The 15,739-nt window shown below is 38.0% G+C and overlaps 1 protein-coding gene across 1 annotated transcript in view; it reads right to left on the minus strand.

Annotated features, from left to right (window-relative positions):
* Window positions 1-724: 724 nt before the first annotated feature.
* LOC115228954 (formin-binding protein 4) overlaps window positions 725-15,739 on the minus strand; it is a 75,110-nt gene continuing 60,095 nt past the window's right edge. Inside the window, exons 14-18 of the mRNA XM_029799402.2 lie at window positions 12,007-12,391; window positions 8,666-8,726; window positions 7,235-7,965; window positions 4,087-4,236; window positions 725-1,171 (exon numbers count right to left, since the gene is read on the minus strand). Coding sequence (XP_029655262.1) covers window positions 4,105-4,236; window positions 7,235-7,965; window positions 8,666-8,726; window positions 12,007-12,391 — 1,309 coding nt within the window. The 3' untranslated portion in view covers window positions 725-1,171; window positions 4,087-4,104. The remainder of the gene's footprint in view (window positions 1,172-4,086; window positions 4,237-7,234; window positions 7,966-8,665; window positions 8,727-12,006; window positions 12,392-15,739) is intronic.

The following is a 15,739-nucleotide window of genomic DNA, read 5'->3' on the forward strand; positions in this document are numbered from 1 at the left end:
CAACCCATGCTAGCATGGAAAACGGACGCTAAATGACGATGATGATGAGATATATATATATATATATATATATATATATATATATATATTCACTCAGCTGTAGAAATGAGTTGCGACGTCACTGGTGCCAAGCTGTATCGACCTTTGTCTTTCCCTTGGATAACACTGGTGGCGTGGAGAGGGGAGGCCGGTATGCATGGGCGACTGCTGGTCTTCCATAAACAACCTTGCCCAGACTTGTGCCTCAGAGGGTTACTCTCTAGGTGCAAACCCATGGTCACTCATGACCGAAGGGGGTCTTTACCCTTTATATATATATATCTAATCTATCTATCTATCTATATATATCTATATGTATATATATATTCGACGGGCTTCTTGTAGTTTCCGTCTAACAAATTGACTCACAAGGCTTTGGTCAGCCCGAGGCTATAGTAGAAGACACTTGCCCAAGGTGCCACATAGTGGGCCTGAACCTGGAACCATGTGGTTGGCAAGCAAGCTACTTACCACACAGCCATGTTCAGGTTTACATGATTGCGTTGCGAGGTCGCATATTTTTAATACAAATTGACATACAATGCATTCATCAACTTGATAAACAGTGAACAGAAAAAACACTTTTGACTCGTATTTTTCATTATTTATTGAAGAAATGTTTGTAAATTTTACGTTAAATATTATTCCAACTTTGAAACAAATTTCAAACAATGACAAAAACTCATTTTGAAATTGGAGAACTTTTATTCCTTTAAAATACGATAGGCACACACAGTTTTTGTAGAATTTATTATCAACACTAACATTGATAATAATAAACTCTTGTAGAGATAACAGAATACCACTCACATTCACGCATCCAAACACAGAGACATCTACACAGTCTTCCCTTTCACATCTACACATCCATTCCTCTCTCTCTCTCTCTCCATTCCAAGCAAATGTCAATCTACACTCATTCGCAAAGAACGAAAAGATCTTCTCTCCTCCTCGTCCTATAACCACAGGCTGATGATACATTCTGTGTTTGGTGTTAGAAAGTTGGTTTTTTTTAACTCCCAAGTTGAAAGTGAACAACAAAATGTAGATATTTGTAGCAACGGTGCGAGTTGAAATCAGCTTCTTTTTGTAGACCAAAAGGAAACAAATTGTGGAATTAACCATGAAGTAACTGCAATAGAAAATGAAAAACAAGAGTTAGATACATTTTCAAGATTATAACATATTTCTGCTAATACAGGTACAACACCAACTCTCTGACACTGGACACTGATGGTTTTAACCCCTTAGAACCTGTATTAACCCCTTAATGGATCAATTATTTTGACAGAAATTAAAATGTACTTTCACTCATTTGGATTTAAATGATTTAACTCGGACATTGAAAAAATACATATAACTATCTTCGATTTTTTATAAGATGTATTGCTTTTAAATGAAAGGAAATGTTTTTTTTTTTAATGAGACAGTTTATTTAGAATGATAATTTTGAAAACAAGGAGTTACACACAAAGTTATCTTGCAGACATTACACATGTATCTGCTTTCTCTTCGAATCTTCTTCCTTTAGCGTCTCTCTTCTCTGTGCATTTTGCACACTGTCTTGTAGGGTTCTTTTTCTTATCACTTGGTGGTATTTCCATGGGAAAGTGGCCAGCTGGGGCAAATCTTGTTGGATGTGGGATCGATGATGGTCTTCTTGGTTTCATGGGAGCCAATAAGGGCCTATATTTTTCAATAATCTTGGTGATTATTTGCTTTCTAAATTTCAGCGGTTTCATAGCAGAAGCTGAAGTTTCCAAAGATGCTTTATACAAAACATAAGCATTCCAGAGAGCCAAATCCATCAAATGATAAAATACTTCTTTTTTTTTTTAAACAACACGAGTAAATTCGTGATTGCTCAAAAATGAAATGACACAAAACAAATAAACTCGTTTGAGTGCTAAAATTAAAAGTTAAATTTGACCGAGTATGCTTGTGCTGGTTCTAAAAAGATACATTTACGATGCACGAGTAAACTCGGGACAATCCATTAAGGGGTTAATTTTACAAGTAGGAACTTCAAATTCCTATGGCCACCAAACAAATTTGCTGCTACCTTGCATAGTTGTACAGTATTCGTAAACTCTTACCATTTATATTATTGCATCTAATTATTTAAGTAAATTTAATATTTACTTAATTTATAGTGTGTTGACCAAGGTGACCCTATCTAGTTCAGAAAATTCAGTAATCCAGAAAAGCTTTGGAACAAAAGTTTCCAGAAAATGGATGTTGTACCTGGAGCACAATTTCAAACAAATTAGCTGTGAGCAATCAACTACACACAGTACTCATTGGATTGGGAGAAGATTTTTGGACAGAGATTTTATAAAACATTTCACCAATGCTAACCGATTTATTAAAAGTACAATTATTGAAGCCTGGCCCTTATTCTATCAATCTTTTTTTGTCAAACTGCTAACTTACAGGGATGTAAACACATCAACACTGGTTGTCAAGCAATGGTGGTGAACAAAACAGACAGAAAAACACAAATGTGTGTGTGTGTGTACAATGGGCTTCTTTCAGTTTCCATATAACAAATCCACACGCAAGGCTCTGGTTGGCCTGGAAGCTATAATAGAAGACACTTGCCCAAGGTGCCGCCACGCAGTGGGACTGAATCTTGAACTGTGTGGTTGGGAAGCAAACTTCTTTCCGCACAGCCACTTCTGTGCCTAGATTTATTCTTTCACTTGTTTCAGTCATTTGATTGTGGCCATGCTGGAGCACCGCCTTAATCAAACAAATCAACCCCAGGACTTATTCTTTGTAAGCCTAGTACTTATTCTATCGGTATCTTTTGCCGAACCGCTAAGTTGCAGGGACGTAAACACACCAACATCAATTGTCAAGCGATGGTGGGGGGACAAACAGACACACACATATACATGACAGGCTTCTCTCAGTTTCCGTCTAACAAATCCACTCACAAGGCTTTGATTGGCCCGAGGCTATAGTAGAAGACACTTGCCCAAGGTGCAACGCAGTGGGATTGAACCTGGAACCATGTGGTTGGTAAACAAACTACTTACCACACAGCCACTCCAGCACCTATATTTACCATTTTTTCATTTGTGAAGCTAAGATGTAGATTTAATGGTCCAACAACTACTAATCACACACTTAGACAATATACTCCCTTACAATTATATATTCAATGCTTGAATGATTTTGCATATAAAATCATTCAACATGGATCTGACCTGCCAGAAGCCCATTTCTATCATCATCATCATCTAACATCCATTTTTCCATGCTTCCATGACCCAGACAAAATTTGTTGAGGCAGATTTTCTACAACTGGATGCCCTTCCAGATGCCAACCCCAACCTGTTTCCTAGTGATGTAATATATCCCCATGAATAGAAGACTGAAAATAAGCCTCATTTGTATGATGATGATGATGCTCATTTACAACCATCATATGATGCCTGAACAAGGGTAGACACATACACATAAATGACAGGCTTCTTTCTGTTTCCGGCCACAAATCCACAAGGCTTTGATTGAGCCCAAGGGGCTATAATAACAGACGTTTGCCTAAGGTACTGTGCAGTTGAACTGAACTCAAGGCCACATGGTTTAGAAGCAGGCTTCTTAAACACACAGCCATGTTTGTGTCGCCTCTCGTGAAAATTAACTCCCACATCTATGATCCTAATACAATTTTTGAGAGAAATAAGAACTGTTGTGATGACAAGAGCAATAATTGAAGGATGAGAATTTGTGGGATAATGATAAAGAAAGTAATTATTTGCCAACAATGTGGCAGTCCTGAGTAGGACGAATGTTACTGTTGCTTAGCCACAGGAAACATCGCCTCCAGATGGATGCAGATAGCGTGTCGATAGGCAGCTGGAGATGATGTTTCTTGGAACTAAATAACAGTAACATTTGTCTTAACTAGGACTGCCACATTATGTTGGCAAATAATCTTTACTCTAGAATACTGTTACTGAATGTTTCTCATTCAGAGATTTAGAAATAATAATTTTTCTATTGATAAAGAAAAAGCATCCAACCGGAAATGAGACGTACCAGTCAACAGAGATGGCATCAATCATCATCTGAAAACTCATGCCGAGCCAATTCATCTTCTTTCTCAACTTCTTTCTTCACTTTTTGCCATTTTTGTACCAAGGATGACACATTTTTCTTTTTCAGCGTCAAATTTGTACTTGTGATAACCTGCAAGAGCAGAAGATATGTAATAAATACATTTTAGTGAGAGGAGCGTTGGGGTGGATATTAATAAGTAGGCAACAGTGTGGAGATGAAGAGGCCAAGAGAAGGAAGCAGTGGAATAAGAAAGGACAGGAGGCGTTGGTAGAGGTAAGTAAATATACAGCAGTGGAGAAGTAAGAACACAAGTTGGGTGAAACGAGTGGGAAAGAGAAGTGAGCTGGGAGTATTAAACAGGCACTCCGGACGATGAGGGTTCCAGATAATTTCATCAATAGAACAGCCTGCTTGTGAAATTAACTTGCAAATGGTTGAGTATTCCACAGATAGGAATAAGCTTCATGTAGTTCTCGGGGAGATTCAGTGTGACACAGAATGACAAGGTTGGCCATTTGAAATAGAGGCACAACTCATTGCTAGCTCAGTGGACTGGAGCAATGTGAAATAAAGGTTCTTGCTCAAGGACAATGTGCTGCCAGGAATTGAACTCATGACCTTACAATCATGGGCAGATTACCTGAACCTGTAAGCCACACACCGTCATGTTGAGAGTGTTACTGATAATTAACGAACTGAGTATTAGTCAGGAATGCTAAGAAAAATACTATGTAAATACATTGGTGAAAAGCAAATTTACTGCAATGTTCGTTTGGAGACACCCCTTATGGACATGCTATGTTTAAAAATACTATACACACACACACACACACGCATGCATGTGCACACATATAAGGAGACAAAAACCATCGCAGCAACATCCGGTGTTAACGCCAGATGCATTTCTGCCTTGGGCATTGTCAATAGTGTGTCACTTTCAACCAGCCAGATGCTTAGAGGAAATCTGTCGCCAATGATATTTATGGAAACAGCAAATAAACATTCACTGCTATTGCACATAACTGCCCAACTGAATAAAACATCTGTTACATGCAACAGAAACAGTATTAAAGTAGCCATCTATGTAAGAGGGGTGCTCAATAAGTAATGCCCCTGACCCACTTGCAGTTGTTTGATCTAGCTAAAATTTTGCCTGTGCAATTATTTATATCTCTATAGATTAAGTGGCAAATTACAGCTCTGAACTAATTGTGGTTTCTGATTTACAGGTATTTGAACTGAGTCAAGTATGAAATGGAGCCTCTTAAGTGTCGAGCAGTGATCCGGTTTTTGTATTTGAAAGGACACACACCACGGGGAACTTTTGATGAAATGAAAGTAACTTATGGTGATGATGCCCCATCATACGACCTTGTAAAACGCTGGCATCGTGAATTCAAACATGGTCGGAACTCTGTGGAAACAGCTCCCAGATCTGGTCGCCCCCTTCTGGCATTGATGAGGCATCTGTCCGTCAAGTTGAGGCTGTCATTTTGGAAGATCGACACATAACTATTCGCCAAATAGCGCATGAGGTCAAGATTAGCACCGGGTCTGTGGAAACTATCATTCATGACCATTTGCATATGCAAAAGGTGTCTGCCAGATGGATTCTCAGGTTGCTCACACCTTTCCAGAAGCAAGAACGCGTCGAGTGCTCGAGGATGAATTTGGAGATGTGCCAAGAAGATGAGTCAAAATTTTTCAAAAGATTGATTACACAGGATGAAACCTGGGTCCATCACTATGATCCAGATACCAAAACCCAGTCAATTCAGTGGAAGCACCGTGACTCACCTCCTCCAAAGAAGGCAAGGGTACAGCCCTCCGCTGGCAAGGTCATGCTCACAGTCTTCTGGGACCAGGACAGAGTAATGATGACAGATTTCCTGGCAAAGGGTGCCACAATTACAGGAGCCTATTATGCTTCACTTTTGAGGAAATTAAGAGAAGCTATCAAAATCAAGAGGCGGGGCAAGATCAGCAAGGGCATCCTCCTCCTGCAGGACAACGCTCCAATCCACAACTCGCGTGTCGCCAGATCTGAAGCACAGGCGTGAGGCTATGAACTCATCCCCCACCCCCCTACTTTCCTGACCTTGCACCCTCTGATTTTCACCTCTTCCCATCCATGAAGTTGTTTTTGAAAGGAAAGCGTTTCCCAGATGATGCAGCCTTGATTTCTGAAGTCACGTCGTGGTTGGAGGACCAAGCTGGGGTCTTCTACAAAAACGGTCTCCAGAGCCGCATCAAACGATGGGAGAAATGCGTAACTCTGGGTGGTTCCTATGTAGAGAAAGACTAATAACTGTGCCCAGTTTCGTTGCTCTACTGCTATGGGAAGTGAGTCAGGGGCATTATTTATTGAACGCCCCTCGTATCATACATAATGTCAATACAGCATTGAAAAGTAAATTTATTGCAGTATTTGTCCTGAGATAATATCACTTATGGATGTGCTAGATTTAAAAATGCAATACAAACATGAGCTGAATACATGGACCCATACAGTTGCTGCATGGTATCCAAGAGATCAGAAAAGGCTTCCACGACAATGGGAAGACATTCTAGTTAAGCAATTTGGGTCAAGATGGAAAAGAATGGTGCAAGCAAGACAGAATTGAAAGTGCATTGTGACCAGTGATGTATAACATCCTGATGGTCTGGTTGATACTGTGACAGATACACACACACACACACACATCATCATCGTTTAACATCCACCTAATATATAGAGGAGGGAAATGAAAACCATCTCAGCAGTGGCTAGTGACAACACCAGATGCCTTACTGCCTCAATAGTGTGAACTCACAGCCAGGTACATGCTTAGACAAAAGGATATTGAATTAAGTGAAATGGTTTAAACGAAAAATTCAATTAGTGTTGCTGATTCAGTTCCATGGAAACAACTGCACTTCAGTTACAAATAATACATATTTCTCGTCCCTGCCAAGAACAAGGAAAGCTTCAATGCTTGCAGGAAACGGGGGGGGGGGGGGGTGTTGTGACATTCAGAAACAGTACAAGTAAAACAACAAAAGCACAATGAAGAAACTAAAACTAAATTTGTGACTTTTCAGAAATGGAAACAAACACTTGAATGCAAGAAAGTAAAAATTGGTTTACCTTATCTTTTTTGCGTTTTTTCTCTTTTGGCTGTGGTTTGACAGGGTCAACAGCATCATTTGTTTCGTGAGAAACGGGGCTGTTTGATGATGTATTGGCAGAGTCCAGAGAGGAGACTTTAGCTGAAGACTTTGACAAGGAAAAGCATTCCATTGAAGAATTTGCAGCAGAATTGGTTTTGCTAGAATAGACTGTAGAAGTATCAGAGTTTGACGTGGGAAGGGTCACACCAACAGGGTCTGAGGGGACAGTTGGACGAGTCTTGTATTGAGGGGGTTTCGATATTACAGCCGAGTTGTTTTGGCAATTAGCTGCATCCACAAGTGGGAAGAGGTGGTGTCCATTGCTGTTTGAGTTAGAAGAGAGAGCAGCCCCTTTGTAGCTGCTGCTGCTGTGCATTGGCAGATGATGGACAGACAAAGGAAGATTTTCATCTGGATCAAGTTCCATGTCATCGTTAACGTCCAAAGGTGAAGTGCGCTCAGAAGACTCCAGACTTGCTAACTTGGATAATGCTGTGGAACTCGCCAAAGATGTTCCTGTAGGAGCCAACACAGCAGCAAGTTTCATCACTTCTTCTAAGTCTTCTTCTCCAGATTTAGATAGTTTCACTTCCTCCAAATGCTGAAGAGAGTGTTGTTTGCTCACTTCAGTACCAGGAGGCGGTGGCTCTCCTGGGTAGACACACAATTCAGAATCAAAGTCTTTGGAACTGCTCAGGTGTAAATGTTCTAAAAGAATGGAAAAACAGAAAATTATATAATTAGTAAAATATCTACATTTTTTTCTTTATTTTGAGCCCTCAGACTCATCTGGTTTCCCTGGTGTATAAGGGACAAGAATTACAACCCACTGCCACTGAATGAGACACTGGCCCATAGCAGGGCTCGAGGCCAGTAGGAAACAAGTCAGTTTCATCAACCTCAGTACCTGAATGGTACTTGATTTTATCAACCCAAAGGGATTAAAGGCAAAGTCACTTTGGTGAAATTTCAACTCAGAACATTAAAGAACTAGAAGAAATGCTGCTAAGCAGTTTGTCTAACGATGCTAACCATTCTGCCAGTTTGCTGCCAAGACATCTATGAGGGAACGGGGGAAAAAAAGTGATGAGAAAAGGAGTAAAAACGAACCCCATACTGAAGTAGTGACAACAAGAGACAGCCTATTATTACTACTTCCCCCACATACAAGTTGATGTATGTAGTGTAAACATCATCATTATCATCACTATCATTCCAAATTCTGCTGCATTTCACATAGAATTTTTTGGTCCTCAAACATTGTCTTGGTGTTCATGTTCTTTTTTTTTTTTTTTTGGATAGAAATTAACATTTCTATCCAATGAAAGATTATATTTCAAACCAAGAACTGCAGAACACCAATAATCACAAAAATACATAAAGTAATGATTCTATGATTATAACTTACCTAAGTGGGATTTGTCCAATGTGCTGCCAGTTTTGGAACTTTTTGAGGCAATTTTGTCCAACTAAAAAACAAAAAGGTATTTGTATGACATGTGAATGTGTGTGTGTGCATGCTGTCTCCTTGTTTTGGCATTGCATCATCATCATCGTTTAACGTCCGTTTTCCATGCTAGCACGGGTTGGACAGTTTGACCAGGGTCTGGGAAGTCAGGAGGCTGCACCAGGCTCCAGTCTGATCTGGCAGTGTTTCTACAGCTGGATGCCCTTCCTAACGCCAACTACTCCTTGAGTGTAGTGGGTACTTTTTACGTGCCACCAGCACAGGTGCCAGGGGAGGCTGGCATCGGCCACGTACAGATGGTGCTTTTTACGTGCCACAGGCACAGGTATCACAACTACAATTTCCATTTGATTTAGTAAAATAGTAATCAAAGGGGTCCATAGATAAAGAAAGGTTGAGAAACACTGATTTAAGGGAAATTCGACAGCTATATTTAGCAGGTTGAGCAGTACCACTGGAGACCCTTTTTGGTTCAAATATCAATGGATTGCATTCCTTAGTAAAGAAAATTACAATTTGCTTTGACTTTTGTTGGAAAACACATTCCACTTTACTCCACAACTGAAAAATTAGCAAGCATTTTCTGAGATTTGTTCAAACAATTTATAGTTGGGAGAAAAATGAGTTTAAACTTTTAAAAGAAATTGATAAAAATATTGAAAAACCTGCCATAGTATTATGTAATGATTATAATTACACTAGATTCATCATAATCATCATCATTTAACATCCGTTCTCCATGCTGGCATGGGTCGGACAGTTTAACAGAAAATTGGTAAGCTGAGGAGCTGCACCTAGTTCCAATCTGATTTGGCATGGTTTCTATGGCTGGATGCCCTTCCTAATGCCAACATTGATTTCTTATATAAGTACATTTCAGATTTATAGAACTAGGAAAATGAAATTGTTGGAAACTTTTGGCATTCTCAGACAATAGTGGGGAAGCATAAAATGACTTTAGAAATTTCCAGTTGCTTCTCAAGGTTTGTGGAAGGATTTGATCCATTGCCTATATGTTCATACATATATTTTAGACATGGCCTCAAAGTAAATGCTGTTACATTTCTACAAACCGCTTCCAATTTTAATTAGCTTTACATTAACATGTAAAGAATTAATGGTGTCTGACATATTGATAGACTTTTGTTTAACCATTTGGATACCAACCTGGCTGAAACTGCCCCTGGCTCTGTAGTACAAATGTCTTGTTTTCAAAAGTTCTGCCTCAAAATCTTCCATCAAAACTTAGTCACAATTTATGCTCCTAACACTAACTGAATGATAACGAAGTCATTTTACTAAATTCTTTGTTATATTTAAAGTAATTGAAAGAAACATAGGAGCATCTCAACAGAAATATGGTAACAAAAGGGTTAAAATATATAGAGAAACAATTCTTAACCCTTTTGATACCATCCTGGCTGAAACTGCTTCTGGCTCTGTAGTACAAATGTCTTGTTTTCAAGAGAATTGTAATAGAGTGTCTGTCATACAAACTGTATCATTCATTTCCAGTATTCTGCAGAAACATGTCTAGCTAAAGATGACAGCCATATTAAAGAAGTGCCAAAGTCAGGAAAGGAAACCAAGATGGACTGGAGATGAAAACTAATCTCAAGGTGTTGCATCTAATGGAAACAATGACAACAAAACTGTGCTGACAGCCGGTGATTTGCAGAGCTGGAGGAGAAGGATCCAACCACAGGAAACACAACCAGCAGTACAAACATGGTGGATGAAGAAAAGTCACAAAAGTTCAATAATGATGTGGATATATGTACCATTAAGTCTACTATCAGTGCACCCCCCCACTCCCTATAAGTCATTTCCTTGTCACATTTATCTTTCCCACTCACCACTACCTCATCATTTGTACAATTCACTGATACAACAGCCGGCTATTTTCTACTCTTGCTACCATCACATCTCATTACTTCACCTTCCAGTGCATCTCAAAATTTATGGATAGGAGACTATAGTAAACCAGTTGGGTCAAGTACACCATCTTCACTCCTCCTGCTTCTACAGACTGTCATTTACTCATCATTTACATTTGATGGATATTTGTCCTCATCTTGTTTGTTGTTAACACAATGTTTCGGCTGATATACCCTCCAGCCTTCATCAGGTGTCTTGGGGGTAATTTCAAATTTTTCAATGTTATTATTATTATTGCCTGGAATCAAACTCTGAACGTTGGGGTTAGTAGTCCGCACTCTTAACCACTACGCCCATGGTATATGGCGTAGTGGTTAATAGCACAGGCTACTAACCCCAAGATTCCGAGTTTGATTCCAGGCAGTGACCTGAATAATAACAACAACACTGAAAAATACCTTAGGAATGAGAACCCAGGTTCGAAATTCCCCCCAAGACACTTGATAAAGGCTGGAGGGTATATCAGCCGAAACATTGTGTTAACAACAAACAAGATGAGGACAAATATCCATCAAATGTAAATAATTGCTCATCTCTTAAATATAGAACTGTCATTTACTCGTCTCACACTCTACCGTTCTTCCTTCTTTGGACCCTCACTTTTCCTGCCTCTACAGCTTGTCCCATTCACTGCCATCAGACTACACTGGCTCATTTGCGCCACTTAAGTCCAATATTCTCCATGTTCAACCTCCCTTTCTCTACTGCTTATCATTACTTTATCTCAGCCCATCTGCCATCAATACATTGGCTCTTTTGCTCTCACCCAACCTGTCATTCCCAGGTCACACTGCCCTATTGTCTTCACTATACATAAGCGAATACACTCAGGCTCCACTCCCCTTTCACATATCTCTCTTATCGCTTATTACTATCATTCATGCCTCTCACTCAAAAGAGGCTGACCCGTGCAGTTGTGAGGTCCCTTTAGTAATCCAGTAAGAGTCATTTATCAATAATCCTTTAGCATTTAAACCGTCATAGCCAATCAAAATATTCTACTTGTTTTATGTTCAAATTGGCCAGATCCAGCTTCTCACGCCTACCCTACAATGTCATTCTAAAATAAACAGTCACACCATTGAAACCTGAGAACTATGAGATAATGCACGAGGGATCCAAAAGGATGGGAATAAATAAACATTACATTTGACAGAGGAATTTGAATACGAAAGGATTAAACGAAAAATGAAAAATATAAATCATACATGCATGTACGTGTGTGTGTGTAGATATATATATACATACAAACATACAAATAAAAGTACACATACAAACAAAGTACTTACAGTGTTAATACACACACACATAAGCATATGTACACAGAGAAAACACTAACTCACCTTTCGATTCTTCTTCTCCTTTTTGAAATTGTCAGAACATTTAGTGATTTCCCCAGATTCCTGGCAATAGTTTATTTTCTTTTCTGATGATGTTGACCTAATTGGAGAAGCTGTCTTGGTAGATTCATGTACAGGGGAGGTCACTGTTGTTGTTGTTGTTGTTGCTGATGATGTGGATGATGATGATGATGATGACGGCATTGATGGTGATGGAGTTGGTGGTGGCGTTGGTGGAGGTGGCGGTGGTGTACTGGACAGGGCTAACGTCAACGACTGCTGCATGGATTCCGACATGCCATTCAACTCTTCTTTGGTTGGCTGCTCCGGATAGTCCCATTGCGAATGGCCCGTGGTGTTGTTGCAATAGAAGTAGCGTTTGTATGTTCTGGATGCACAATGAAGGGCCCCCACAGCAAAACAGCAAATGCAAAAAGGAAAGAAAAAAAAAAGAAACAGATGAATTTCAGCAGGTGATGGGCCGACCAAATATTTTAATCTAATGGAATAATTTACCCATTTTTTATTCCTCTTTTTATGACATATTTGTCAGTAAATGGATTTTGAAATTCATTCTTTTTGTTGGTGGTGATAAAAATACTTTTGTGATTTTTTTTTTTTAATAAATATTTTACACATACACACAGACAGACAGACAGAGAGACAGACAGACATGTAGACACACACACACCCACCACATAATTGTTTGCATGTGTAATAAAAGAATGCAACTATAGTTCTCAAAAGAAACTCTTCATTCATATAACCCAATACAGATAGCATTGTGTGATCATTGAATTTCGTTAAATACACCAACAAAGGAAAAAGTGGAACAGAAAAATCAAAGTCACTTACACAAACACGAACAATAATGCATGTGCACACACACACACACACACACATAGAAACAATACATACTTATAGACTCACACTCGTAGAATATTGCAGTTTTTAAAAACAATTGTAACAGTTTCTTTTTAACGCAAAACAATATTCATAAAAGACTAAACTACAAAGGCATGTAGCAACACGTTCCTTTCAGTTCTTTTTCTTCGTCTCTCTGACGTATTTAGGTTTGTGTGGACGTCTAATGGATTAACATTACATGGCAGTTTATTAACTGAACTAATTATCTTAAATGTTAACAATTTTCAAATGTAACTCAACATTCTTCATTTCATTGTGACAACAGTTTAATGCAAACCCACAAACAACCCAGTAATAATTAGAAACACTCAAATTCATAAAAACTGGAAGAAAAGAAAGCTAAATATTGGTACAGAATTTTTCTTTGGTATTTATCTGTAGTTTTCACACACCTAACAAAGCTTTGTGTTCACACATTTACTGAAGAACATTAATTTTTCCAGTTTGATCATGTAAAACAATTAGACAGCTAAAATAATTAATAATTAACATTTTAGAGATCTGAATTCTATGTGGCTTCTTTTGACATCAACTATATAAAAATAAGACCTGTTATTTTAATCATAGGAAACAATCTAAGCCAATGGCAGTTCTTTTACATTACCCTTACAAACATATTCAACAATATTATTAATAAACCCCTCTACTGACACATTTTTATGCTACATCTCTTATATGTTGCCCACAGTATCAAGAGGAATAAAAATAATAATAAACTTGTATTGATCCACATTCAAACTAAATTTATATGTTGTCTGCTATATTCAAAATGTAGACATTTTATAACATTATAAATTGCAAAATTATTTTTGTTACATTTTCTTTTATTCCATATTTTCATTGAATTCTTTTAAACCATACCCCATATTCCACCTTTTTTTAAAAATCACAATTGAAACTCATTATTTGAATAGGAATTCAATAAAATCTCAATACTATTTCCAAAGAATAACTTTCGTTATGTTAACATCTGAAAGTAAATAACTATGAGGACATTTTTTTAACAGTCAGATAATCTAAAGTTAACCTATCACATTCTACATCTCGCATCAAAAATGCTGTCGGGTGCATCAATAGTAAATTTAAGCAGAACTCCAGAAGATGCTACCCAAAGATGCTGGTCACATTGTTGTCTTCAAACTAATTGCTTAAAATAACACAGCACCAAATATTTAAACAGACTTTCCATATTCCAAGATATACAAATATCACTCAAAGGAAGCAATTAGTGAAGGATTTAAAAATTATAAAAATACACTTCTACCAAGAATTAAATGTTAATTATCTCTGGAAAATAAAGTCAAGGTTGTGGAAAAAAAAAACTTAATCTAAGAATGATTTAATTAAATAATGCAAAGAAATCCACCAAAATATACATTACAATTTGATAGACAGATTATTGGTAAATATATATCTGATTATGTGATTAAGCAATATTAAACCATGACTAGAAACTAGCTCAATTCATCATCATTTAACATCCGTTTTCTATGCTGGCATGAGTTGGACCATATATATATATATATATATATTTAGTAAAAAGTAAAACCACACACACATTGAAATATTTGAAACTCATTACAGACTTTCTAATATATGCAATCCTCAAACAACTATCATATTTGTAAAATTCCAAGAGTATTAAAGAATTGTTTGGTCATGTTGCTAAAGTTCACTACATTTGCCTTATATTGTCTGTTATATTTCTCAACTGGATAAAGATAGTTCCATGCCTGCACTCTAAGCTTGACTGGTTCTAAGTATGTTGTTATTGATACTGTTCTTTAACCAAATATACTTAGATATAAAATGCTGTATTCTGAGACCTTGATGAAGAAAGAAGCTGGTATGTTGTGTATAGCGATTCTTGCTGCTACCAACCTTCATCTATTTTTCAAGTTAGGTATTTTCATCCCAAAGACACTAAAACCAACAAAGTTGCTGAAACTATGGAACTTTTAGTGTACTAGAGGATGTCACCATTTTCACTGAAATGGAGTGATGAGGACACGTGGAAAACAATAGTCACACACACAATGGGCTTCTCTTGGGTTCAGCCCATCAATTTCCCTTTGCAAAATATTATGCAGCTTGAAGGTACAGAGGAAGATAGTTGCCTAACACACCATGCAGTTGGGCCAAATCTGAAAGCACACAGCTGCAAAACAAACTTCATAACTGTACAACTATGTTCTCTTCTCCCTTCCCTTGTCATCACATCCCCTCATCAAAGGTGAATGGCAAGGGAGACCATCTCTCTAATGTAGTTTAGTGTTGTGAGGTCTGTGGTCCTGTCCTGCTGAGGGTAATTCAGCCTCTCTAGTGTTAGTGCCATGAGAAAATACATCCTGTACATGCTAAATTGATTGGTAATTGTAAGGGTGTTCGGCACCAGTCTATGGAAGCAGCAACTTCAAAGGGCATCCAGCTGTAGAAACTCTGCCATATCAGATTGGAGCCTGGTGCAGCCATCTGGTTCACCAGTCCTCAGTCAAATTGTCCAACCCATGGAAAGCGGACGTAAAACAATGATGACGATGACATAAAATATATTTGGCCATTAATAGAAAATGTTGATAAAAAAATGTCATAGTTTTTAGCTTACAAGGAAAGGGGTCAGAAAAATGATAAAGTGGAAATTAAGTAACAGAAAACTAATACATAGTCTAGTTCTAGTGTCCTGATGGACTTCTCATGTAATACAGACCAATTTTAGCCACTGAAAGATATGTTTAAATAGCCGAATGTACTGCATGTTATTCTCAAGCAAGACAACACATATCTCAGCCATCTGGGCTAAATCTATGAG

Source organism: Octopus sinensis, unplaced genomic scaffold (genome assembly GCF_006345805.1).
Source record: "Octopus sinensis unplaced genomic scaffold, ASM634580v1 Contig11478, whole genome shotgun sequence".
Lineage (NCBI taxonomy): Eukaryota > Metazoa > Mollusca > Cephalopoda > Octopoda > Octopodidae > Octopus > Octopus sinensis.